The sequence below is a fragment of the Pelodiscus sinensis genome, chromosome 6 (assembly GCF_052426305.1).
Source record: "Pelodiscus sinensis isolate ZL-2025 chromosome 6, ASM5242630v1, whole genome shotgun sequence".
Lineage (NCBI taxonomy): Eukaryota > Metazoa > Chordata > Testudines > Trionychidae > Pelodiscus > Pelodiscus sinensis.
The window spans coordinates 19,953,562-19,979,027 of NC_143057.1; the positions used below are offsets into that span (position 1 = coordinate 19,953,562).

At 42.0% G+C, this 25,466-nt stretch overlaps 1 protein-coding gene across 8 annotated transcripts in view; it reads left to right on the top strand.

Moving 5' to 3' along the window:
• Nucleotides 1-25,466, top strand: part of MLLT3 (MLLT3 super elongation complex subunit) — a 220,479-nt gene that overhangs the window by 142,845 nt on the left and 52,168 nt on the right. For all 8 annotated transcript variants that reach the window (XM_089779182.1, XM_089779180.1, XM_089779178.1 and 5 more), the window contains one exon: nt 1,690-2,292. In XM_089779182.1, the coding sequence (XP_089635308.1) occupies nt 1,690-2,292 (603 nt within the window). The remainder of the gene's footprint in view (nt 1-1,689; nt 2,293-25,466) is intronic.

Below are 25,466 nucleotides of genomic sequence, written 5' to 3' on the forward strand. Positions count from 1 at the left end.
AGCACATTGCACACCATAGCTGCCATTTTCTTACCCCGTAGAACTTCTTAAACATTAGAACTACTCAAAATCTAATACCATTATTTATCAAAGGTGAAATTAGAAACGTAAGGAAATACTTAACATGAACAAACCCCAGGGGAAAAAACAGCAGTAGGATGAAGTGGAACCAGGTAACCGTTTTCTTCCCCTAGCACAGTCTACTTCACAGTCCTTCCTCTCCTCTCTCCGCTTTGCTCCCCTCCCCCCCACCACACACACACGAAGAATACTTGACTAAGGCAACCAGGGAGGATATGAGACCTTGCTTGAAATGTTCACAGGGGCAACATGAATTCTGACCCTCCCATGGTGGTTGTGCTCTAAAGTACAGGTTCCTTAGCAGCCATGTTGTCATAACTGTTGCTTTTCACACTTGACATTTTTCAGTAGACATTCCTAAACTTTCTTTTTTTGTGTGTGTCACAGGTCGTGCCCACGCTCGGCCTGTCTATCCCCAGGCAGGACCCCCACTCCCCAGTGCAGCAACCCCTTCTCAGGGAGTCCACTCCAGTGTAGCAACCCTCTTTTGGGGTGCCTACTCTCTCTTGGGGGGTCCGCTCCTCCACCTTTGGGACGGTGCTTCTCAGGGCTTTCAGCATTCTTGCCTCCACCATGAGCCCCTCCAATGGGTCCATTTCTTCTGGACCCACGGGACCTCTACTCCAACAGGGAATAGTGCAGTCTTGTTCTCTAGACCAGAGCGACTCTCAGCCAGCACAAAACAGGAGGGTTTATTGAGCTTTGAACACAGCAAAGGATCTCTCAGGCCTGTAGGCCTGGGCCCACACCCCCACATGTCAGTCTCCTCTGCAGCTAGGTGAGTCCTGCCTGCTCTGCTCTCAGTCCTGAACAGTGTTCCCAACAGTCTTCCAGCAGAGCCTCCAATACCCCCAGCGACAGCCCTTCCTCAGTCCGCTGTCTTCTCTCCAGGTAAAAGGGTTGTCTGGGCCCCCTCTTCTCTGCCTCTCTGCTCATCCGTCCAATGTTCTCTCCTCATTGACACCAGCTGGGTCAGTCGCTGGGCTCTCCCCTCTGCAGCCCATTGTCTGCTGTCTGGCTGAAACTGGTTGTGTCCTCGGAGCGGGGTCAGCTGGTCACCTGGGCACCAGTGGTCGGGACTCCAGTTCTGGGCTGTTCTCTGAAACAACAAACTCCTTCCCCCTTGTCACATTAAACCAGTAACATCTGGGCACTGAGTGCCCCCTCTGCATGCAGTCCCCTCTTGTACTCCTCACTTCCTCACAGTGTGTTCTTCTCATTTTTACTACTTACATCCAACAGAGTTCAGAAGTTAAAATTGGCCTCTCTATCTGCCAAACAATTTAGAGGCGCATTTTGCAGTTTCTTAGATGCTCTTATCTCACTACAACTCACTGAAAAAGTTCACTTTTTATAACCACTTATTACTCTTCAAAATAAATCAGCGGTATGTTTCTTAAGATCAGGGTTTTTTTTTGTTGTTTGAAAAAAAACTAGGTTTTTTTTTTTTAAAAAAAGGGGAAACCTAGAAGAACAGTTTTAAGCTATGAATGTTTTCTTAGAGTGAACAAATTATACAGTTTTTGTAATCAAGGTGCTTAGTTTAAACTTTTAAGTTGTACTGTTTGTCTTTATTTTAAATCTCCTGTGTGCTTATCCTTGTTGCAGGACCCCAGTAAGAATATAAACACAAACAGCAGCAGCAGTAGTAACAGTTTTTCAAAGCCCCATAAATTAACAAAGGAGCACAAAGAAAAACCATCTAAAGACTCAAAAGAACATAAAAGTGCCTTCAAAGAACCTTCCAGGGAACACAACAAATCTTCCAAAGAATCTTCTAAGAAACCCAAAGAAAACAAACCACTGAAAGATGAAAAAATAGTTCCTAAGATGGCCTTCAAGGAACCCAAACCCATGTCCAAGGAGCCAAAATCTGAAAATAACATCCTTACTATGACGGGTGGACAGCAACAAGAAAAGAAGGCCTCTACCAAAAGGCCCCTCACTACAGATTCTGAGGAACTTACTGCCAAAAAACGGAAAAAAAGTAGCTCGGAGGCTTTATTTAGAAGTTTTTCTAGTGCTTCCTCCCTGATACTTACTTGTTCTGCTGACAAAAAACAAATAAGGGATAAGTCTCAGCTTAAGATGGGGAAGGTCAAAATTGAAAGTGAGACATTGGAAAAGAAAAAGCCCACTTTACCTCCATTTGATGATATTGTGGATCCCAATGATTCTGACATGGATGAAAACATGTCCTCCAAATCTGAAGTAAGTGTGCCTTTGTTTTCTTCTTTGTTTGTTTTCTTCATGTTTTTCAGTTGTGTTCCATATTTTTCTTTCCTTTATAAAATTCCTTTCAGGCTACTTTGTTATACTGAAATGGGCTTTTAGATCTTTTGCAAATTGTGCAAAATTATGGATGTTTAACTATTGGCTATTTACATTTTCAGTTGTATTGATTAAACATGTCACTTGACTCATGACTATGTTGACATTATATTATATTACTTGCTTCATGGGAAATGTGTTGAATTAACACTGCCCTATCAATTTATTCACTTTCCAAAGAAACCATTTTCACCTTTTATGAGAGATTGGGTTGAAAGGATTTTTTTCATGCTCTGTGAGGAGGATTTCTAATAAGTCAAGAAAATTCTATTATAGGTACAATACAGTAAGGGGGAGGGGATGTGTGACATAAGGAACTTTGTAAATGTCAATATATGGGAAAAGGCACTGCAGAGCCAAGTGTAGAGTTGCTTAGCATTTCAGTGTTAATACACTACTTGGTTGACTACAGTTCCATTAGTTGTTGAAATGTTAAAGTATAATAGCTGCCAATATATTGTTTTCCGAGGGCAAGCGCATGGTGCAGTAATCTATGTGCATGCCCTTCTTACTAAGAGCAATGTTGAGTGCACTCACATTCTGTTTAAAACACAGCTTTTTTGTAGCGTAGGTTTTTTTTTCTCTGTGGTGAAAATAGCTGTTATGAGCCACTGAAGATTGTTGTGACTTAACTTCTTAGAGCAATATCCTTTCAGTGATCTAATAGTAAAATATAAATAGTACTAGAGGCACAACCACCTCCATGCCCATATGCGGGGGGGAGGTATGTGTGAATGTACTCTGTGTGGGGGAAGAGGGGCTCTGTTAGGAGGGACAGGAGAGCACTGTGATGAAGGGTGATGGGCAGGTGGGGCTAGTGGCAGTGCCGCAAGGCCAAGGGGATGGCCCCCACACCCGCTGGCCAGAAGTCCACGCCTGCACTCACCCAATACTGGCCTCGCCAAGCAGGTAGAGCAGCAGCAGGCAGAGGTGGCCCAGGGAGCCACAGTGCTGACCATGATCCCAGAAGGCGATTTCTATAAAACCTTTATTACTGTATACATTTTTAGTATGTTAGAACAAAATCATATTACCTATCACTGTTTCCACTCACATTTTCCATTAACCTCTCTTATGCACACTCATTGCATAACTATTTTGAACTATCTTGATATTTAAAAAATTGTAGTCCACATAATTTAAAAAAAAAAAGCACCCGCTCCTCCCACACAGAGAAATTCCTGCATATGGGCCTAAGTGACAATTCCTGCCATTCCCTAAAGTGCAGATCTGTTACTTCTTGCCAGCTTTTTGTTGCTCTTCTGGATGTTACTGCACTACAGCTCTTTGCACTAGAGAGCTGGTTCGGTGTTAAGTTGATGGCAAATATTTATATTTCAACAGCACCAATCAAAATTGGAGGTTGTGGTATCTGCTGTACTGATGTTGAAGTAGACATAATATCTGCCTCAGAATGTTACCATAGTAACAGAAGTAATATACAAAGACTGGTTAGAGGGGGGCAGTTAAATGTATGCTCTTCATGATATGTTGATATATTTTTTTCATATTTGCAAAAATTTTTCATATTGCAATCTTTTTTAGTTTTTGTATATAGAAAGAGCAATATTTTCCAACTGCCCCAAGTCTTTCCATTGTTGACTAGTTTCTTGTAGCTGTCACAGCTCAAATGGGCCTGGAGAAAGGATTAAAAGGAAGAATGAACAGAACATGTGTATCAAAGGAGAAGTATCCACCTGTATGGATGGCGTTGAAGTAAGGATGAAGATGTTTGTGGAAATGGGCAGACAAGTGGGTGATGAAGGTTGGTGTCATTGACTGAACAGAATGGCTGGGAATACCAAAGTAAGGGACAGAGTTTGAAGGGTCTACAAGGTTAGGCAGAGGAACTTGTTACAGTGAAAGAGGCAAAACCAGTGGAAGAATTTAAAGAGATCACTGGAGAGATGGGCAAGGAAATCCTGTTTTTAGTAGCTCCATTTGATGTGGATCGGAGAATGAAGTGAATATTAAGGAGAAAGTTGCAGTAATCAAAGCAGGAGATAAGTCTTGGCTATGAGCAGGAAGGATAGGAAAGATATTATGAAAGAAGCAGCAATAAGATTTGGAAACAGCCAAGATACATGGAGTGTGTGTGAGAGAGAGTGTGTCAAGATTACTCCCAAGGTTTTACAGCCTTGTTAAGGCAGGAAAAATGAGACTGTTGTCAGTTGTGACACAGGAGAGAGCTCTGGAGGAAAGATATGGAAGTTGCATTTTGACCAAGCAGAAATTAAATGGAAGGCATCCAGAAGGTAACAGCAAAACAGCTGAGATGTGTTAAGTTGATGGCAAATATTTATATTTCAACAGCACCAATCATAGATAAGTTATTGTTAACAATGCAAAAATGAGAATATGTGGCTTACATGAACCAAGCAATCTTGTCATCTGTGATGTCTTGTTGGCATTTGCTCGTCCAGGCCTGACGGAAGAGTGTGCAGGGACCAAGGCTGCACGACCACATAGCTCCCGGCTGGGTGGGCGGGGCCAGGAGCTGGGCAGCGGAAAGCCCTGAATGTGCAAGGCCCAAGGCGACCGCCTCGCTTGCCTTGCCCAAAGGCTGGGCCTGAGCTCATCTAGAGTACTGGTGTGGTTTTACTGGATGATTTAAATTTTTTGTTTGCTACTGACAATTTGTTCAGTTGGTTTAGTTGAAGTATGGTTTAGTTGTAGCACTTTTGCTAAAAGTACCAGCAGATGACTCTGAAGTTGTTGTAGATTGACAATTTAAGTCTTTAGCTTAAATGGTATCCTGAAACAAAATTCAAAAATGATTTTGAATAGTTGCTCTACTCAGTTCTTCTCACTCTACTATTCAGTTAGTCATTTACGTTTTTCCAGCAAGGATGCAGATCCGATTCCAGGTTACCAAAAAAGCTAAGACCAACTGCTCTTAGAGTGCACATAGTTTTGAAGTAAGCCACCTTAAACTCACTGACACTTCTTTTTTTGTGAAAACAAAAAAAATAGGGTTCCCTTGAAAAAGCTGGATTATGCTGAAGTAAAATAGGAAATAATAGACTTGTGGTATCACGATTATGGTCTGGGGCCATGATGTTTGAAAATAAGGGTCAGTTAGCAACTCTAGATTTCTCTTACTGCAGCTTTCTGTACTGTATACTTGTGTGATAGATTCTACGCCTAGTTAACTAATTAAACAAGATATAAGGATTAGCTACACTGGGGGTTTTTCTAGCAACATCCAACGTGGAAAACAGCTTGGGAGTTTACTTATCAAATCACATTACTACTGAAAGGCATAGAGAGAGTCTTGAAGAATGATGCATTGCAAAATGAATTATTTAAGTTACTAAATAAGACACGGTTTTAAATAACTTTTTGCCATATTTGGCTAAGGTCCACTGCGACATAAAGTACAGAAAGAAAATCTTATCTAGCTTGTGTTTTTCTTAGTACATGTTACTTTTTAGTTTGCTGAGAAACAGCAATTGAAAGCCCAGAACTGTCAAGAAGCAAAAGCCAGTAGTTAGTCTGGACAGATTATAGTAATTAATTCATTTTATGAAATTATAAATGTAGGTGTAGCATGTTGGTGATGAGATTTCATTGTAACTGTTAATTTTAAATGAAAAACTTAGTATTTTATGATGTTTTTAAAAAAAATCCATTTTTTAAAACATTGATTTTATCCATCCTGGTATTGGGTGTAACATCACAGGAAAGACGTGAACAAATTGGAAAAAGTAGTGAGAAGAGGAACAAAAATTATTAAAGTTCTAGAAAATATGACGTGTAAAGGATGATTAAAAGAACTGAGGTTATTTAGTCTGGAAAAAAAAGAAGACGGTGGGAGGGGGATATTAAAGCTTCGAAGTATCTAAAGGTTGTTAGGAAGCAGAAAAATTATTTTTCTTAACTCCTATCATCTTATCCTATCATCAGGACAAGAAATTGTAGTAAGGGAGGTTTAAGTTGGACATTAGGAAACACTTCCTAACTGGCAGGGTGGTTAAGCACTAGAATAAATTGCCTAGGGAGGTTGTGGAATCTTCATCACTGAAGACTTTTAAGACCAGGCTAGACGAACAACTGTCAGGGATGGTAATATGATGGTGGCCCTGGCATGAGTGCAGGGTACTAGACTTTATGATCTCGCAAGGTTCCTTCCAATTTTATGATTTTTCTAAGACACAGGAGCTAGAAAGGATAATTATTTGTGTCTTAAAAATCTCAGAGGGGTAGCCGTGTTAGTCTGTAACTGAAAAAACTTAAACAACTAATAGTTGTGCAGCACCTTAAAAGCTAACAAAAATGTACATGGTATCATGAGCTTTCATGGGCACAACCTACTTCTTCAGATGAATGGTGTAAGGGGTCCAGGGTACAAATAGTCACTCTTTTTACTGCAGCTGCCACAAGTGGCCACTCTCTGTATCATGTCACTCTTCTCTGTGCCTCTCTCTTTTGCATCCCTCTCCTCTCTGTCCCTTTCCTCTTCATGTTATGGAAAACAGTCCCATTCCTGGCACTTCCCATTTTCCAGGTACAACCAAGCCCTGACCTTGGTTTACATTAGGATAAGGGGAAGCTGTGTACCAAATTTGGTGGCCATATCTCTTATAGTTTAGGAGGAGTTCTTGAACAAACAGACTTACAGACAGACACACTCTAATAGTATATATCTGGTACCTGATGTGCTTCCAAAACTCCAAAAAGGAGCATCCTCAAAGCTGTGTAGCAACTGTTGCTATGTGTTACCATTCATGGATAAAATATCCCCAACTCCCATATTCCTTGCAAGTATCCATTAGTCCTTTCTCCCACTACCGCCCAAATCCCTAGCCATGTGTCTTTCTACCTCACCACTCTTGAACCTACTCCATAGCATTATATAGTGGCTGTTAAATAATTGTTTTACCTGGAAGCTCTGTAGCAGCTGGAGTGGTGGTGGCAGGTGAGTTGTCCTGTGTCTTTTATCCCTGTGGTGGTTGGCTGAGTAGTGGATTGTCTTAAGGTGACGGGCTGGAATATACCCCTGGAAGAGGGAGCTGGATGTTGAGAAGATTCAGCATTGTTAAGACTTAGCTGTTCTATGGAGCTCTACAGATAAACTAAAATCATTTCAGAAGTTCCAGTTCTGCAATCATAAGCTTTTATTTCGGGCAGGTAGCATTATTTTTTGACTCTTGAGTCAATTTACCATTTTTCCCCTGATGAAAGGAATTTAAGGCAAAAAGAAAGTTTTCTGCAATAGTAGTTGGGTTTGTAAAGATACAGAAGTCAAGGAAGTGTGTGCTAGCTTAGCGGCTTTACGACCCAATTTATGTACAATGGGAATTGAGGGTTTCTGACACTATTATGAGCATTTAGAGTTTATGGTGCTTCATTATTTTTAATGTGAGTCCTGTAACTGGCTGTTGTGATCTTACACATCTGACTTTTTCCAATAGCCTGATTTAAAATCCACAGGTTCTTTTATTTTTTTTATACACAGTAGGATTCCATGACACACTGCCATTTGCAATACTGTGGATCATTTGTCAGTGATTGCAATAAAACACACAAGGGATGCCTTGATTTGAATTAAAATAAACTAAAATTCAGAGTTAGGTCAATGGTAATTAGCAATGCTCCTTCCAAGAGAGATTTGAGAGGCAGGGCTAGCTGTTGTGTGCCTGTTGATGTCCAAAGTGACAGTAGTAGGTCATCATGAAACACATTGGCCTTCATCACTAGAGGGAGAAATAATAAGATGTGTACAAAAGTGTGAAAGTAACCTGGTGGAACCCACTGCAGCACACTGGAAAGAGACCGGGGACAGAGCTCTGGAGTTACCTGCACCCTGGGCAGTGTGGTCTCTGCTCCCCTTCCAGCCCTGATTCTCAGGCAAATGGGTGTGTGGTGGCTGCAGTCACAGCCTGAGCTTTCCTCATGCACTCCACACCACTGCCTTTAGCCTCCTTCCACCTCTGCCCTGACTCCTGCACCCCACACATCTCCAACCCACATCTTGAGCTCCCCTCCCCACTATGTCCTGCCTTCAGTCCCCAGCACTCTAGCCCACACTTGCATTTCTTATTCTCCTATTGCAGCTCCCCCTCAAGCCCCTGCTATGACCTCCCTCTAGCGGGAGTTGCAATAAGACAGTACTTACAAGAAATATAAATCACTTTCACTCCTGGAGGTAAAGAATGTCCAAAAACCTCACACCAGCAAAGGAAGTTTCTTGTGAGGTTGCTTTTTATGGACTGGTGTTAAGTCAGCCAGTTATATAGACCACTTCAACCCATAGCTCTAACCATGCCCTTTTATAAAAATGCTTCACTTTTTGGTAGAAGACATTGTAAGTCTGGGAACTACGAGACAGCAAGTCGTACATCACAGGTAGATAAATTAGCTGAAGGAGCCTCTAACAGGGCATTGCTGGGTACCCGTGTTTCTGCCCCTGATGGGCCCACAAACCAGCCAGAGACAGCTGGCTTGGTCCAATAGTCCATGCAGTGTATTTACAATATGCTTTCCTACCAGTCTCTAGGTACAAACAGCTTCAGCCAGCAGGGAAGAGCTCCCACTCCCTCTAATTCTCTGGCTCCTCCATTTCCTTTTTTCTCAACTTATTTCTTGACAGACTCTATGTAGCCCCTGGTGCATGAGGCTGGCAGCTGGTCCCCATTTGCCAATCAGACTTGGGGTTACTCAGTCATCTCCAATTCCCCTTCCTTGATTGTAGCTGGAGTAGCAGAGGCCTGACTCAGATTTCCTTAGCCAGCACCCTGTTACAGAGCAATTAAAGGTGGTTGACTGATATTACCTATGTAATCATAAGATGGTTTTTTTTATAATGGCCATGCTTAAACACTATCATGTCTTCACAGGGATAAAAACGGCATGTTCTCCTGTAAACTGAAGTTGTGTTTCTGATTAATTAGAATTCTTTTCTCTCCATGTTATTGACCTGCTGAAAAGAAGAACCTGCTGACATACTTTATTTCAAATTGAAAAAAGCCGTTCACAACAGACTAATAAAGAGATGAAGTAGTGGTGAGAGGAAAAATGCTGACTGACTAGAAACTGGTTAAGAAACAAAAAACTGAGTTTAACACAAAACTCTCAATTTAAAAAAGGGAAAGCTATTAGCAAATGAGGGTTTGCCAGGATTCTGGCCCAGTGATCCCATGCACTACATACAGGGTGTGTCTAGACTACCTAGTTTTGTCGACAAAAGTGTACTTTTGTCGACAAAACAATACCAGTGTCTACACTACCGCGGAGTTCTGTCGACATAACATCGACAGAACTCCGCGGTTTTGTCGACGCTGGTATACCTCGTTTTACGAGGCATAACACTTTCTGTCGACAGAACTCTGTCGACAGAAGGTGTTATTGCCTGTAAAACTGCGTCCAGACTACGGAGTTCTGTCGACAAAGTGGCTTGCTTTGTCGACAGAACTCCATGTGTCTGGACGCAAATTGTCGACGGAAGTTTTGTCGACAGTATCTGAGACAGTATGATGGAAGCTAATTTGGCTATGACAAATCAGGAAAGAGATCTTGGAGTTATCGTAGATAGTTCTCTGAAAACTTCCACACAGTGTGCAGCGACAGTCAAAAAGGCGCAAATAGGATGCTAGGAATTATTAAGAAAGGGATAGAAAATAAGACACAGAATATCTTACTGCCCCCGTATAAAACTATGGTATGCCCACATCTTGAATACTGTGTACAGATGTGGTCTCACCTCAAAAAAAATATTTTGGCCTTGGAAAGGGTTCAGAAAAAGGGCAACTAAAATGATTAGTGGTTTGGAACAGGTCCCATATGAAGAGAGGTTAAAGCAACTGAGACTTTTCAGTTTAGAAAAGAGGAGACGGGGGGGGGGGGATATGACAGAGGTATATAAAATCATGAGTGGCGTGGAGAGGGTGAATAAAGAAAAGTTATTTATTAGTTTCCTAAATAGAAGAACTAGAGGATACCAAATGAAATTGATGGGTAGCAGGTTTAAAATTAATAAAAGAAAGTTCTTCTTCACACAGCATGTAGTCAACCTGTGGAACTCCTTGCCAGAGGAGGCTTCGAAGGCTAGGACTATAACAGAGTTTAAAGAGAAGCTAGATAATTTCATGGAGGTTAGGTCCATAAAAGGCTATTAGCCAGGGGATAGAAATGGTGTCCTTGGCCTCTGTTTGTCAGAGGCTGGAGAAGGATGGCAGGAGACAAATCACTTGATCATTGTCTTCAGTCCACCCTCTCTGGGGCCACTGTCGGCAGACAGGCTACTGGGCTAGATGGACCTTGGGTCTGACCCAGTACGGCCGTTCTTATGTTCTTATGATGTCGGGGTGTTAACTGGCTCCTACTCAACAAATGTTCCGCACCTTGCAAATTTTATCCAATGGCTTCTCATTAAAATATTTCAGACATGAGCAGTGAAATGGCACTGATACGTAAAAAATACTTCTAAAATTTGTTTTAACATGAATTCCTCAACACAGTCCATTGGATACGAGATATTATAAAGGAAACCTATTACTGCATTGAATAGATTCTCCAGAATCTAAATATACATTTATAACATGCTTCTAACTCTTGTAGATGCAAAAAACAAACAGGAAAAAAAAACCCACCACACCTTTAAAAATGCCCTCCTTGTAACTAAGGTTTTGTTCTTGGGGCTAGAAACAAAATTTGGCTTATTTTTTTTAAACTAATAATCACTAGCAAAGATAAAAACAGTTCTGATCAGTCCAGAATCTAGCTTACATCAGAGCTGTGCTTGGCCCAGGATAGATAGACTTGGAGCTACCTTAAGACCCCCTCAGTTTTGAACATCCTGACACTAGCTCAGTTTCTCAGCCTATTTTAGATCATCCTGATGTTGCTTAAGTGACTACAGTAAAGGCAGACCTGAAGTCTCATTTCTCCACAGCCCACACAGAGTGAGTGTCCCCATCTACACTGCTGCTGTTAGCAGTGTCGTTTCCTATTGCTTCCCTGCTGCTGGAGCCTTTCCCCACTGCAGGAGAAGACTCCAGCAATAGGGAAGTAGTGGGGAAAGGCTCCACCAGCTTCCCAGCGCTAGAACTGGAGCTGTCCTCTCAGACTGGAATAACTCTGGTAATGGGAGGGTATGGGGAAAGGCTCCTGCAGTGAGAAGCCATTGATCCCTTTCCCTGCTACATTCTCCCTGCCAGAACCCAATGTGGATGCAGCTTGCTTTTCCCCACAATGTGTGGCTACACATCCCCCATGCACTACTGATACTGGAGCGCAGTGTAGTTGTCACCGGTGAGAAATGTGTGCTTTTCACCTCTGGAAATCAGACTGTGCTTTGGTACCTAGCTTTAGGCATCCAAATGTGAAATTTTGCCTCTTCTCCCTTTTCTTATGCTCCTGTATATGGCATTTGAGTTCTTTTGCCTACTGTCCATTTGGGGGGAAGAGATCGCATTTTCTCCATAACATGTCTGCCAACACCTGAATCAGCCTGTGAAATGTCTTTAAAACTTCATCTCCGGGCTTGTCTACATGAGGAAATGATTTTGAAATAACTTCAAAAATAACAAAATTGAAATAGCATGTTCCCACTACCTGGGAGCCTCAAAATTAATCTGAGGCAGGCTCTGTTAATGTGGATGCGTTACCTTGACTTCGCACCCCAGGAAATACTGGGGAGTAATTACTTTGAGTTACTCTGAGAAGTAGTTGTTTTGAAATAGCAGCAGTGGCGCATCCATCTTAATGCTATTTCAAAATATTTCAAAATAAGTATATTCTCCGAGGAAAGCAGGAGTACAGATTTTGAAATTACTAGCCCATTATTTCGAAATAACAGCCTTGGTAGTGTGAACGCTCTGCTTATTATTTCAAAATAAGGTGGGTTATTTAGAAATAACTCCCTAATGTAAACCAAGGTTTTGAGCATGCAGCCAGGTTAGTTTACCTATGCTTTGTAGATGACTGAGAGAGCTAGATAGTGCTATACTCTGATTTTCTGTGTATCACTTGTATATTTTGAGCTAAGGCGTGAGGTAAGGAATACTTTAGATCCAGGTATATTTGGTTGATAAGAACTCTCCACATACTTAATTATTTCTCTGCCCATACATTACGTATATAAGCTGTGCATGTATGTGGTGCCTTTTCTACTAGCTGTGATACATGCTGCTTCATTTGACATATTTTTGTTTTATTTCTCTATTTGGTTACATTTGCTTGTTGGAAAGAGTCAAATATTTTTCTGTGAGCTCCTATGTTAATGGTACCAATTTCCAAATGTGTCATTATTTTAATGTTAAATATTCGCATCTGTTCACCATACTTTAGGGCTTTTAAAAGAGCCAGGAACGAGTATTTGAGCTAACAAAGATATCTAGAAGCCCTTGTGTATTTAGACGGTTGGAAATCCCAGACCTCAGCCCAGGAGTTATTTTACTTGTTTTGGTATGAAGAGTGTAAGGCAGCAGGGAAAGGGAGAAGAAAGACGTATAAGATTTATAGTTTTATTGAGGCAGAAGGAGACTAGCACAGTTCACTTGAAAACTCCAACAACTCTTTTATCTTGGATTTTTTAAAGAACAACTTTGAGAGAAAATTCAATGACAGGATGTTTGAGTTGAAAAAAATTCTGCTTGCCTGCTTCCTATATGGGACAGTGCAGCAGCAAGATAAGAAAGTACTTGACCTTGTTTTTGCTGTCTGTATAGTCATGAAATATAGTGACATTCTCATAATATTTACATGAACTGCTAACTGTTGTGTGAAATGGGGAAATATGAATTCTTGGATCTATGTGAAATGTTTCCTCGGGCGAGAGCTGTCAATTTTAAGTAGTGTAAGACTGGAGAAGATGTTGCTGTGGCACTCATTATTGGTTTGCCACCAATTTGCTAGTCTCAACAGAGAAAGGAAGCATCTGACTTTAAACAAAACTACAGAGGAATTATAGAAACAAAGATCAGAAAAATAGGCACATGTTTAGGAGTTGCAGTTGATGTTCTTAATTCAACTCTTCTTTTAAATCCCAACCGCATGGATTTGAATAGAATTTACATAATCACTTAATTAAATGTGAGAGCAGAACTTGGTCTTGGATGCTCTCATTAATACATATAACTCTGTTAGATATCTATGTTGTGCTCTCCTTACTTTGCCACATATTCTCTGTATCCTCTCCTATGTCTTTGTATATATCCCAGAAATGACATAATTAGCATTGGTTTTTGGCAACCTGAAGCCTATAAAATGCAAACTCAGCAGAAGTGCATTAATCCATAAAACTATGAAGGAAAGATATTAATTGTGCTGCACTGTGTGTGCTAGCTAGCAATGTTCCCTCTATTTTTTCCATCCACATGTAGAATAAATGTTTGTTATGTGCACCGAAGTATGTGTGGATGTGCACCAAGAGTACAAACACATGTGCTCTGCTAATCAGCTGGGCAGCATTTGAGTCTTTCCTGCCCAAGCGCTCAACTTACAAAGAACATTGGTAGCTAACCCAGACAGTAGGATAGTGAAGAACTTCAGTTAATACATGGGAGAATATTGAAAGCTATATAAATTTACATTTGTGTCTAGAAAAAATTGTAAACTGCTCACAAGAAATCCATTGCAGACAATGAATATAAAGTAGTGAATAGGGTTTTGTATTAAATTACCATAAATTAGCATATATAACCTGCGCACGAGTATTACCCGCACCTGTATATACCCCACGTTTTTTCTTGAGTAAAAATAGTTTACATACTGTGTGTGTGTGTGTGTGTGTGTGTATAGCCTGCAGAGATGAACTGTGGTTAATGTTAATGAACAGCACCTGTAATGAAGTGTTAATGAGCTGCAGCTGATAACGCTGAGCAGTAAGTACACTACAACCCTTATCACTGGAATAGTACCCCTTTTAACCACCGTTTTACCATTCATTTATTCCTTGAGTAGTCTTAACTTGTACTGAATTTTAAAAAAAATATTTTAAACTTTTTACACTTTTAAAACCTTTTTAAACATGCCTAACTGCAAATCCTACACAGCCGATTTTAAATTGCGTTTTGTGACATATGCAAAGGACAGTGGAAGCAGAGCCGCAGGGAGAAAATACTCTGTGAACGAGAAGTCTGTTCAGGAGTGGAGAATGGAAGAAGCAGAGCTTGAAAAATTACACTCTAGGAAAAGAGCGTGATGTGGAAAGAAAGCCAAGTGGCCAAACCTGGAAGAAAACTTGTTGAAGTGGGTTCGTGCACAGAGAGAGAGCAAACGGGCAGTGTCAAAGGTAGCCATACAACTCCAGGCTCGACTTAAGGCTATGGACCAAAAAGCTATGATTTTAAGGGGGACTCGGGAAATTGGGTGTACAAATTTATGTGGAGAAACCATCTGTCGGATCGCGCATGGACATCTGCTTGCCAACAGCTTCCTGACGAACAGGAAAAGAAAATGGATGATTTTAAAACTTTTGTACGTAAAGACATTGACCAGCTGGGCTTGCAACCAAGCAATGTTATTGACATGGATGAGGTGTCCATGTCATTTGACATACCTGCTACTCAGTTTGTTGCCTGCGTATTTTAAAGTAGTCTTAAAAGTTACCCCATTAGTACCTTTTTAAAGTTAATCTTAAAATGCTACTTTACATATGGCATAAAATCCATTAATTTGGCCAATAAGAATGTACAATCATATTTTGAACCCTTTTCGTCCCCCTTGGTCTAGTAAAACTTTCAGGCTCTTATTAGCTGAAAAATCCTGCCTTTTGCCAGGGCTCGGAGCCAAGGTAAGATCTTTTAGCAGATAATGTTTTGAGTATGAAATAACAGTAATGAAGTAGAAGTCCATATGGAATTTTCCAATCATTATCCATTTGAAATAAGCAGTGTGGATTGCAGAAGGAAAGTTAAAGCACAGTTGTAAATTGTTGCTGCAGATTGTTACTGCTTTGACTAAATTTCAGACAAAAATATTGAGAAGCCAGCAATACTGGTTTTGTGCTATTTGTATGAGACTTTTTTTTCTGTATGGACTCTGACTCCTGGGTAAGCCATGCTCCAAAGTTAATGGCTTATGCTTCAGAAAATTTCTTTCCTGTTTTGATATTTTTTCCCAGTGTTTGCATTTACACAGTAACTAAAAATATCACAAGACTGCAGACACGAGCACCTGGAAACGAGTGGGTGGAGTAATCAGGGCTTGGATACTATATAGATGGGCATGGCATAACACTGTGAGTGAGGTACTATAGCAGTTCTCATTTCAGATGGCTATACTAAGCCTATTTTGTTAGCTTTTTGTTATGAAGAGAAAAATATTTTGGCCTTCTCACAGAGGCATGCTGCGCACAATATTTTTATTTGTTTATTTAATTTATCTATTTTAAAATATTCAAGGTAGCTTACAAAATCTTTAAAACACAATGTAAATATTTATGAAAAATCCAAGATGCAACGAGGAGGGCATAAAACCTGCTAAGACACCTGGATTCAGCTTTAGCTCATTCGACCTCATCCAGTCCATCACTACCTCTAGACACCTACAAATACCCAATATTCTAGTCTTTCTGTAAGAGCAGTATCTGTGCTCTCAGTGATTTTAATATTTGGTCATTTTTTTTTTGGCAGGCCTCCGTTAATGTTGTGTCCTCATGTGCATACACCCTACTTTGTTAGAAAAGTCCTTGCTTTAATTTCTTTGTGGAACGGAGTTCTCTCAATTGTATAGGTTTACTGATTGTTCAGTGGGAGAATTCTTTGATCTGTCCAAATAAGTTGTTGTAATTTTTGTGTTCTTGACAAAATATACTTATGCATATTAAGTCTTTAGTTACAGTAACTTTAATTTTAACTATTGCACATTAAACTGTTCTGTAGGTTGTAAGATCAATGGTTGTTGGACAAGGAAGTTGAGAAAAGCTCAGTGGATAATGATTCAATTCTGGTAGTAACTTTTGTATGTTAGAAATGGTAGCAGTTACAGTGCTTTTGTAATCTGTTTTTGGTTTATATAAACTTGAAAAATCTGGAAGAAAAAAAAGTAGTGTCATCATCTTAAAATTTTAATCACATGAAAGCCAGGAAGCTCATCTAGCATTCTCACAGCAAAATCATGTGTTATGTTGTTCTGTGTTGCACCAGGTCAAGTACTGGTAAACAAACACAATATAATATACAATTAGTGTTTTAAACCCCAATACTGCAACACTTTTTACAGATTCTTAAATTTATTCACAAATGCAGTCATATTCAAGTCAAGCCTTGCACAAAGGCATTGCTGTATTGGGCTCCTATTTTTCATATTTCAGCCTTGTGTAAGTGGGGGAATGGCCCCGCTATTGTAGGGAACTTTTCTGACTTCTATGCTATCCTGGTGAAATGGACTAGCGGAAGGATCTGAGTCCCTGCTCCCACTTCATTTACCCAATGGCCTCCCTGACTCTGAGGGCTCTCCTTCCACTCTCCTGAGTAGCAGAGGCCTCGAAATCCCAGCAAGGCTGGGCCCAGGTTTTCTGGGGCTGAATCCCCGACCTTGTAGTCACTTAGAGCAGGGGCTAGGGTGTCCCCACTCCACGGTACTCTCTTCACACTGAATGCTTTCCTGACCCACTGTCACTACATACAGTTCTAAGCAAATACAATTTATTAAACAGGAACCGATTAAAAAAAATGAATAAGGAAAAATGAGAGAGGTTAAAAGAGAACGCATAGCCCCGCTTTGTAGCACGGGGACACCACAAACAGCAGTTTTCAGGGTGTAAAGACTGTTCACAGTCTGTTCCTCGTCAGGCTCTGGCTGTGCTGCGGGGGCGCTGCTGGTTGGACACGCTTGCTTTGGCAGTGACCACATGACTTCAGGCTCTTGGTGGCAGGACCCTTCTCACAGTTGGAGTTACAATCTCTCTCCAAGTCTGGCCTGCAGGACCTCTTGTGGTGGTGTCTCTGGTGGTGTCTCCCTGCCCAGAGCCTCTCTCCCCCCTTCGCTAGTCCCAGCTGCTCACCACACCCAGCTGCAGCCTATGTTGCTTTGTCAGCCTCCTTGTGTTGTTTCTCTGATCCCTTTGGCTCTCTAGTCACTGCAGGTCTGCCTCTCAGCACAGCTTGCTCTCCTTGGGTTGTGTGTACCTCTGGCTCTAGTCACTGCAGGTCTGTCTCTCAGCACAGCTTGCTCTCCTTGCTGCTTTTCTTAGCTCTCTCTCCTTTTCTCGGAGAGACCCAGAAAATCCCAGATCCCTCATTGGCCTGTCCTATCTGTCAGTCAGACTGACCTGGAGTGTTGGCCTCTTGCCATTGTCCCTGGGGACTGTCAGTCTCATGGACCCTTTTCCTTTTGATACTGGGAGCTAGTCAACCAACCGCCCCCCGTGTTTTAGTAAGTGGCTAACAGTCCCCTTACACTTGCAAAATTCTGTTAATTCATTAGCCTGCAGCAAGTAAATATTTTAGATAAAAACAGACAATATCAGTGTTTTCACTATGTCATTTTATGTGGCAATCATAGAAATTGTACTTCGTGTCTGACTTGGTAAATTCATGACCATTTTGTAAGACTGATAAATTATAGAAGCACATACTATAGAGTTCTGTGATTGTGAGAGACTGTGATTTTCAAATTTAATCATATATGCATTAGTATACATTTTCTGTTTGCTATGGAAGGCTTTGTATAATTTGAACTTCAGGTGGAACCTCTCTCGTCCGGGACTCGGTGGTCCAACAACATCTGTGACCTGGCAAGACCACAGGCATTGCTAGACCAGAGAGCCCTGTCTGCAGAGGTTGAGATCAGCTGGAGCGGAGCCCATCTGGTCAGTGGCAGCCTGCAGAACCAATGACTTGGGGGTAGAGCCCCCTGTGGGGGACAGAGACAGGGAGCCTAAGGTCACCATGCATTTGATTTTTCCTGGACATGTCTTCCTTTCTGGTCCTTAAATCTCCCTCTGGCTGGGTTTTTTAAATATCTAAAAATGTCCAGGATTTTGCCCTGCTGTTGCTTTTTCTAACAAATTTGACCCCTGAATAGCTGCTCCACTCCTGCCCCGCACACGCCAGGCTGTGGCGACACGAGCAGCTGGTCTCAGAGTTCACTCCTTAGAGCGCAAGGTGCAGGGGCCCCAGAGGGGAGTGTGCGCAATAGCCGTGACTGAGGCTGCTGCCCTCACTCTGCATTCAGGCAGCAGGGGCTGGTATGCTGGCTGCAGCTGGCACCACATATGTGGTGCCTGTCCTGGACACAATCCGGCTGCGGCTGGGTGGAGACCCGGCACCCAATGGAGGTGGCAACAGCGTGTGACCAGGCAGCCCTGCTCTGGGGTGTGGACAGGAGAGACGGAGCTTCCAGCCCCACCCTGCAGCAGTGCCCGGCACGGGGAGCAAATGGGTCTTGCCCTACCTCCCCAGTGGCTGCCCTGGGTATCACAGCCTGCGCTGGGCCTGGCATCCCTGCGGCTGTCCCTGCCCGGCCTGGGTGTGCGGCCCCTTCCCCCCTACAGGCTCTGCCCTCTGCTCCAGAAGAGGGGGCAGGGCGGCCGGTCACATGCTGTTGCTGCCTCTGTGGGGGCACCGGGGCCCGGGCTGCACTGCAGGCTGCAGGTGAGGGGGTGAGCCCTGGGCAAAGGGCTGAGCCAAGCAGGGAGGTGACTCTGTCCTCCCCCCAGCTTCAGGGCTGCTCCCTGGAGGCGAGTCTGCAATTCCCAGTGTTGCAGCCCTGCCGGTGAATGTGCTGTGGGCACGCAGATTGTGGGGTAGGAGAGGGGTGAAGGAGGATGCGGGGGGGGGGGCAGGGATTGCACTGTGGAGGGGATGGGGCACTGCAGGAGCATCGTGGGGTTATGGAGAATGAGGCTGGAAGCCTGAGCTGGGCTGTGGTAAGAGCTGCCAGGGTGCCCAGGCTGCGAGGAGGTTGATTTTTGAGACCTTAACTCTTGTTCTTATTTATAGATACTCAGTGTAGATGACATGTAGTACACAGGATGTTGTATACTCACTGTTACTCGTCGTATATGCTCATGTATTAATGTTATATATATATGAGACACATTAATACAGCATGAGTTGGAAGATACTGATACAGATACACTCCCTCTCAGGAGTGTCCTCTTTTTTGAAAGTTCAAATATAGTAACACTAAGGGAGCCCCAAGAGTGTCTGTTGCCTTGCGCAGGACTAGGCAGCCAGTGACAGGGAATCTCGGGAGCAGCTGCTGCTCTGCACCAGGCTGGGAGCTGGGGAACTGCGGGAGCAGAGCCCCACAAGCGGGTTGGGGGCAGCAGAATCAGGCAGGTGGGCTGGAGGAGTTCAGGTCTCCGGGTTCTCCTGAGGTAGCAGCCAGGTGGGGAACCCCGGTTGCCTGATGTTCCCTGGTCGGGCACATTCCCTTGTTTGGGACCACTCAGCTTCCTAAGGTGCCAGACCAGGGAGGTTCAGCCTGTATTATTGTTGCACTTGTTAGCACAACGTCATTGCTAGTAATTGCATCTTTCATCTAAGAGAGCTTGATATAGTCCAGATTTTTTTTAATCCTTTCGCTCTTTATATAAAACAATCAAAGTTACTGATTTCTTTGGCTAGAGTTGTACATTTTACCTGAAGATTTACTGCCAAACTCCCCCAGACTTTCACGAGATTAATTTTTATAACATTTCTCCTTCAGAAGCTTGTAATGTAGCCTGATGATTAAAATGTATTTTCCATAGCATGCAGTGTACATACAATTTAATTCATGTTACACTTAAAACTGAGTAATCACTTTAGGATATATTTGATCAGAATACAGAGAAGATTACCCAAGTACAACCAAGTACAAGCATAGATGAGAATCTTTGTGAAGATGCTGCTTGTCATACTAAGCCATAAACCATTTAGCAAATTGATGGAAATGATACTCCGAGTTGTAGCAGTGAGCTTCTTACTGTAGTGTTAAGAGGTAGGGAGGTGTGGATACAGCATTTTACAACTCTCATCTGAGTCTGTTTTAAAAGATCTGTAAAATTTCTATCTGAGCTACATCTGAAGAGAATGATTAAAGGAGACAAATAACATACCCCACTATCCTAGAAAGAGCTTCGGTTTTTGCTGAAGTGAAGGGATAGCTTTTCAAAGACCTTACTCTTAGATGAGACACTTCTTCACATATGTGAGGATAATGGATATGAGGGATAATAGTAACTAAATCAGGGCTCTGGCATTGATTACCTCCATCAGAAAGCCATTGACTGACTGAGATTCCATCCCTATTTCACCCATTATTATCTCTTTTTTGATGGTGGTAAATGAAGTTTTAGGACAAAACTAAATCCCAAATCTTTGCTGCTTTCTATGAATTCATTTTCGTCTTTACCAGGAATAATGTTAGTTTATTTTACAATTATTAGTATGATCATCTGAACAATACTATTTAAACCACGGCAGGAAAGACAAATGTAGATTGAAAGCGTTTTAGTTTCTTAGTTTTCGTTGTATGAGTAATCTTTTCATTACCAGGATGATTTAATGCAGTTTAGTTAATGTAGTGTAACTGGATTAAAATCATATCCCTATGCATGTGCATCTTTGACTGCACTGAAATCTCTACAGTGTACAGGATTATTACGTGAAAACCAATGGTCTTAAAATTCTAGACAGCAACATTAGGATTTCAGTGTTTCACAAGTTTGAGGGGAACAGCAAGGGAAATATACACTCAGTAGTGTTCCTGATGAGTTACTTTTGCTTTGTGGAAAAAGTAAATCATTACGAGTAGATATCACTGGGTGAGCAAAATGTCACAGTTTTAGGTAAAGAAAATGGTTTGTAGATTTGATGGCTCAATTTGATTTATTAGTGCCAGATTCTCTGACTACAATAAAATACAAGATCAATATTCATTAGGAATATAATACATGGGAAAAAAAATCTTAATATACCAGTGTTAATATGAATGTTATTACCTCAAACACCTGTAATTAGATTAGATTTGTATTACACAAAATTGTAATGGCTTGGATCTAACTTAATTTAAATGGAAATGCAAGTACTGAGGTTTGTTTTCTTTAAGAATTTTTTTGTCTTTGGTCTAAATGGTCTTGTGATAGAAACTTCCTAGTCATGGAGTAGAGGCCACATGATGGATTTAATTTACTACATGGGAAGCGCTGCTACCACAAAATTGACCTCATCATGTAAGAAATCTATCTCGCGATTCTAAATTTGCAATGGAATGACAGGAGGGAACTTTCTAATAATGTTTTTTTATCGTGGTAACTAATCTGAGTTTGGTACATAAAATAGGTAAGATCATAGCACAAAAATGTATGCGCGATTAATGGTAAAGAGCTGGTAAAGAAAAACAGCCATCTGTTTTGTCTTTTTCTTTGAAGACTGAGCAGCATTCAGATTGTATGAATAATTGTGTGTATATAAATAGCAAATCTTTGATGAAAACCACTACAGAAGTATATATTAATACATAGATACTATAGTAATGCCTGTGTTTAAAATACCTAAAGACAAACTTCTGTGTTGTGTACACTGTTGCCAGCATAAAAAATCATGACTCAGGCTCTTGCAAAAATCATGTGTGGCTTAAAAACCATAACATTCAGAAACAAGTTCTAATTTTTGTTTTAGTTTTCGAGCCTTTAAAGTACATTTAAATGATATTGCAAGATTTTCTCTTAAGGTGGCATTCGCTTGTTGTAGATGTCAGCCACAAGGTTATGCATACAACAGAAGGCAGCAGTGAGCCTTTCCAGGGATCACTGCAGAGTTCTCTTCTATGACCAAAAAAACTTAAAAACAGTGAATGGTCCTGCAGCACTTTCGAGAGTAACACAAAACATGTAGATGGTATCATGAGATTTTGTGGGCACAGCCCACTTCTTCACATATAAGGAGTCTGGGGTACAAATAAATATCAGAGAAAGAGAGGAGATGGGGAGAGAAAGAGAAGGAACAAAAATAAGGGGAAAAGTTGTCAGAGTGTCTGTGCTAAATGAGTGATAGAAATGTAGCCGTGTTAGTCTGGTGTAGCTGAAACAAAATACAGGACTATGTAGCACTTTAAAGACTAACAAGATGGTTTATTAGGGTACGTCTAGACTACATGCCTCTGTCGCCAGAGGCATGTAGATTAGGCTACCAGACATAGGAAAATGAAGCGGCGATTTAAATAATCGCCGCTTCATTTAAATTTACATGGCTGCCGCGCTGAGCCGACAAACAGCTGATCAGCTGTTTGTCGGCTCAGCGGGATAGTCTGGACGCGCGGGTGGCGACATCAAAGGTATTTGTCGACCACCCAGGTATACCTCATCCCAGGAGGCATACCTGGGTGGTCGACAAATACCTTTGATGTCACCACCCGCGCGTCAAGACAATCGCGCTGAGCCGACCAACAGCTGATCAGCTGTTTGTCGGCTCAGCGCGGCAGCCATGTAAATTTAAATGAAGCGGCGATTATTTAAATCGCCGCTTCATTTTCCTATGTCTGGTAGCCTAATCTACATGCCTCTGGCGACAGAGGCATGTAGTCTAGACATACCCTTAGATGATGAGCTTTGAGGCAGAGTGGTCTCTAAGTACCTGGTTTTTAGTTTTTTGCATGAGGGTGTGGAATGTAACGGCCCATCCAGTTAAGGTCTTTGTTCAGACTTTGATTACAAGTATCAAACTTGTAAATGAAAACAAGTTGTGCGATTCCTCTCTCCAGCTGGTTATTTAATTGCTTTGTAATAGTCAGTTTTAGATCCATTAGTGAGTGCCTGGGTAAGTTAAAATGTTCCCCAACAGGTTTCTGTGTGACTGTAAACCATATAGGGAGCAGAAGGAGGGAATTGAGAAGGACCAGAAGAGCTAAGGCTTCATGGATATGGTACCCCAAAAGCCCAGCTAAGAGAAAGCAGAAGTGCAGTAGACTAGGAAAAAAGCTATCATAATGGCTTTATGTGCACTCATATGGATCTTAGAAGTGTTTTTAGTATTCTTATGTTAATTACTGGTGTCAGCACTTCAAAGCTGAGGTAGCTGACAATTTCTACTCTCCTACCAAATCTAGCTCTCCATCTAACCATAGACTTGCTTTTACAGGTATTGCCATATGACTCTTCATCAGTGCATAAGAGAGAAGCTGCCTCTTTGACTCTTATTGCTCTCTCTGCATCGATGAACAGAAATTAGCACGATGGGGAGTTTGTCTGATGAGGGAAAAAGGCAACTATGACAACAGCAAAAGTCATTCTGATTTTCCATCAGTGAATTCTGGCTGCAGTTTTCTGTTCCAGCCCTTAGCACTTATAGTTAATCCTTATTTGCCTCCAGGGAGGAGAACAGAAAATGGGGAAGATTTGACAAGTAGGCTGGAACTCAAACTACAGTGTTCAAAAGCATGAGACAGATGTGAAAATTGGTTGGACTGGCTTAAGAATTGTAAATCAAGCATTTGTTTTTTATTTGCCTTCTGCTTTGTTAATCTTTATTGGAGCAACTTCCATCCACCAGACTCATGTGTGATCATTTCATGTTCTAAATTAACCTTTGAGGCACACAGACAAATATGCACTGGCGGCTTAGGAGACTCCATTAACGTTTTCCGAGCTCCTAAGGTTGGGGGAGCTGCCTTTCCTTCTTTCTCCAGCCGTTTCCTTTGTGTCCATGACCCACCACACTCACAGTTCCTTACATGTCCCTTTGAGTCCTTGTCCTCTTCTATAACTTCTATCTCATTGCTCCTTACTGAGCACTACGTTCTTTTGCAGCATAGCTTCAATTCTCCTTCCAGTTTCAAAATCCCTAAGTGGTATGAGGTGGCTATCTTCACTGATGACTGTGTGGATTTACTCTTGTAGAAAACCGAGGGAAACAACAGACATGTAATTAGGTCATTGCCATTTCAAAAAACTGTAAGCAATAGTAGTCATACTCATTGTGTGCAGAATGGCCTTAATCCCATGAAACTAGTGAGAGGTGATGGCCACTTTTAGAGAGGGGGAAAAATCAGGATTGCTGAGTGCTTTGACATTTCATGGGAGGCTTTAGACAAAAGAACAAAAATTACATCTAAAATCATGGGGAATGCAGTGTAATAAGAGCTGCCAAGCATAGAACTTCTTTCTGCGAACAGGTGAGTGCTAACAGGGAGTTTTGAGAGGGAGTTCTCCAGGTGAAGGAGAAGCAGATACAGGACTCTTGAGGGAAGTGTGTTTTGTTATTGGGGCTTTCTTACTGTGTGCTGAGCTTGTGTTTGTTTGGTGTGTGGTGGTGTTGGTTTCCCTCCCTCCCCCCTGTTTGAGTGAGGCTTTAGAGAGGGAGTTCTCCAGGTAGAAGAGAAGCAGATACAGGAGTCTTGAGGGAAGTGGGTGTGTGTTTGGGGCTTTCTTGCTGTGTGCTGAGCTTGTGTTGGTGAGTGAGGGTTGGTCTGTGTTCTTTTGTTTTTTATTTATTTATTTATTTTCCCCTGTGTTTGAGAGTGAGGCTTCCCCCCCCCCCCACCTCCCCACTGCCTTCCCCCTCCCCTTGATGGAGTTTGTGCTGTGATTGGCAGGTGGAAACTGTTGGCTTCTAATTAAAGTTTGAATTCTAGAAGCCTCTGCTGATTGGCTGAGCCTTGGTAGGGGGAGGGGCTTTATAAGTCAGTGGGCAAGCGACCAAGGAGCTTGTGAACAGGTGAGTGCTAACAGGGAGTTTAGAGAGAGGATTGGGAAGGGCGGGAGGTTCTCTTGCCTTTCTTTTTAAATCCCTTTTCCAGAACAGCAGCGATGGTTAGTTGATGGGTCTGCTGTTGTTACCTGCACAGCGTGTGCCATGTTTGTCTTCCTCCCGGAAGAAAGAACGGATTTCATCTGCACCAAGTGCAAGCTGGTCGACATTTTGGAAGAAAAAATTAGAGGACTGGAGGCCCAAGTGTCGACCCTACGCTTGATCAGAGAGGATGAAGACTTCCTCGATAGAAGGCAGCATTTAATCCTTCAAGCACGGCAGGCAGAAGAGCCACAGAGGGCAGTACGTGACCAAGAAGAGAACTGGCAGCATGTAACTTCTAGAAGGGGAAAACGGCCAGCACGGGAATCCCCCGATGCTATAGAGGTAAGCAGTCGCATTCAAGCTCTCTCCACAGACTCTGCAGTGCTG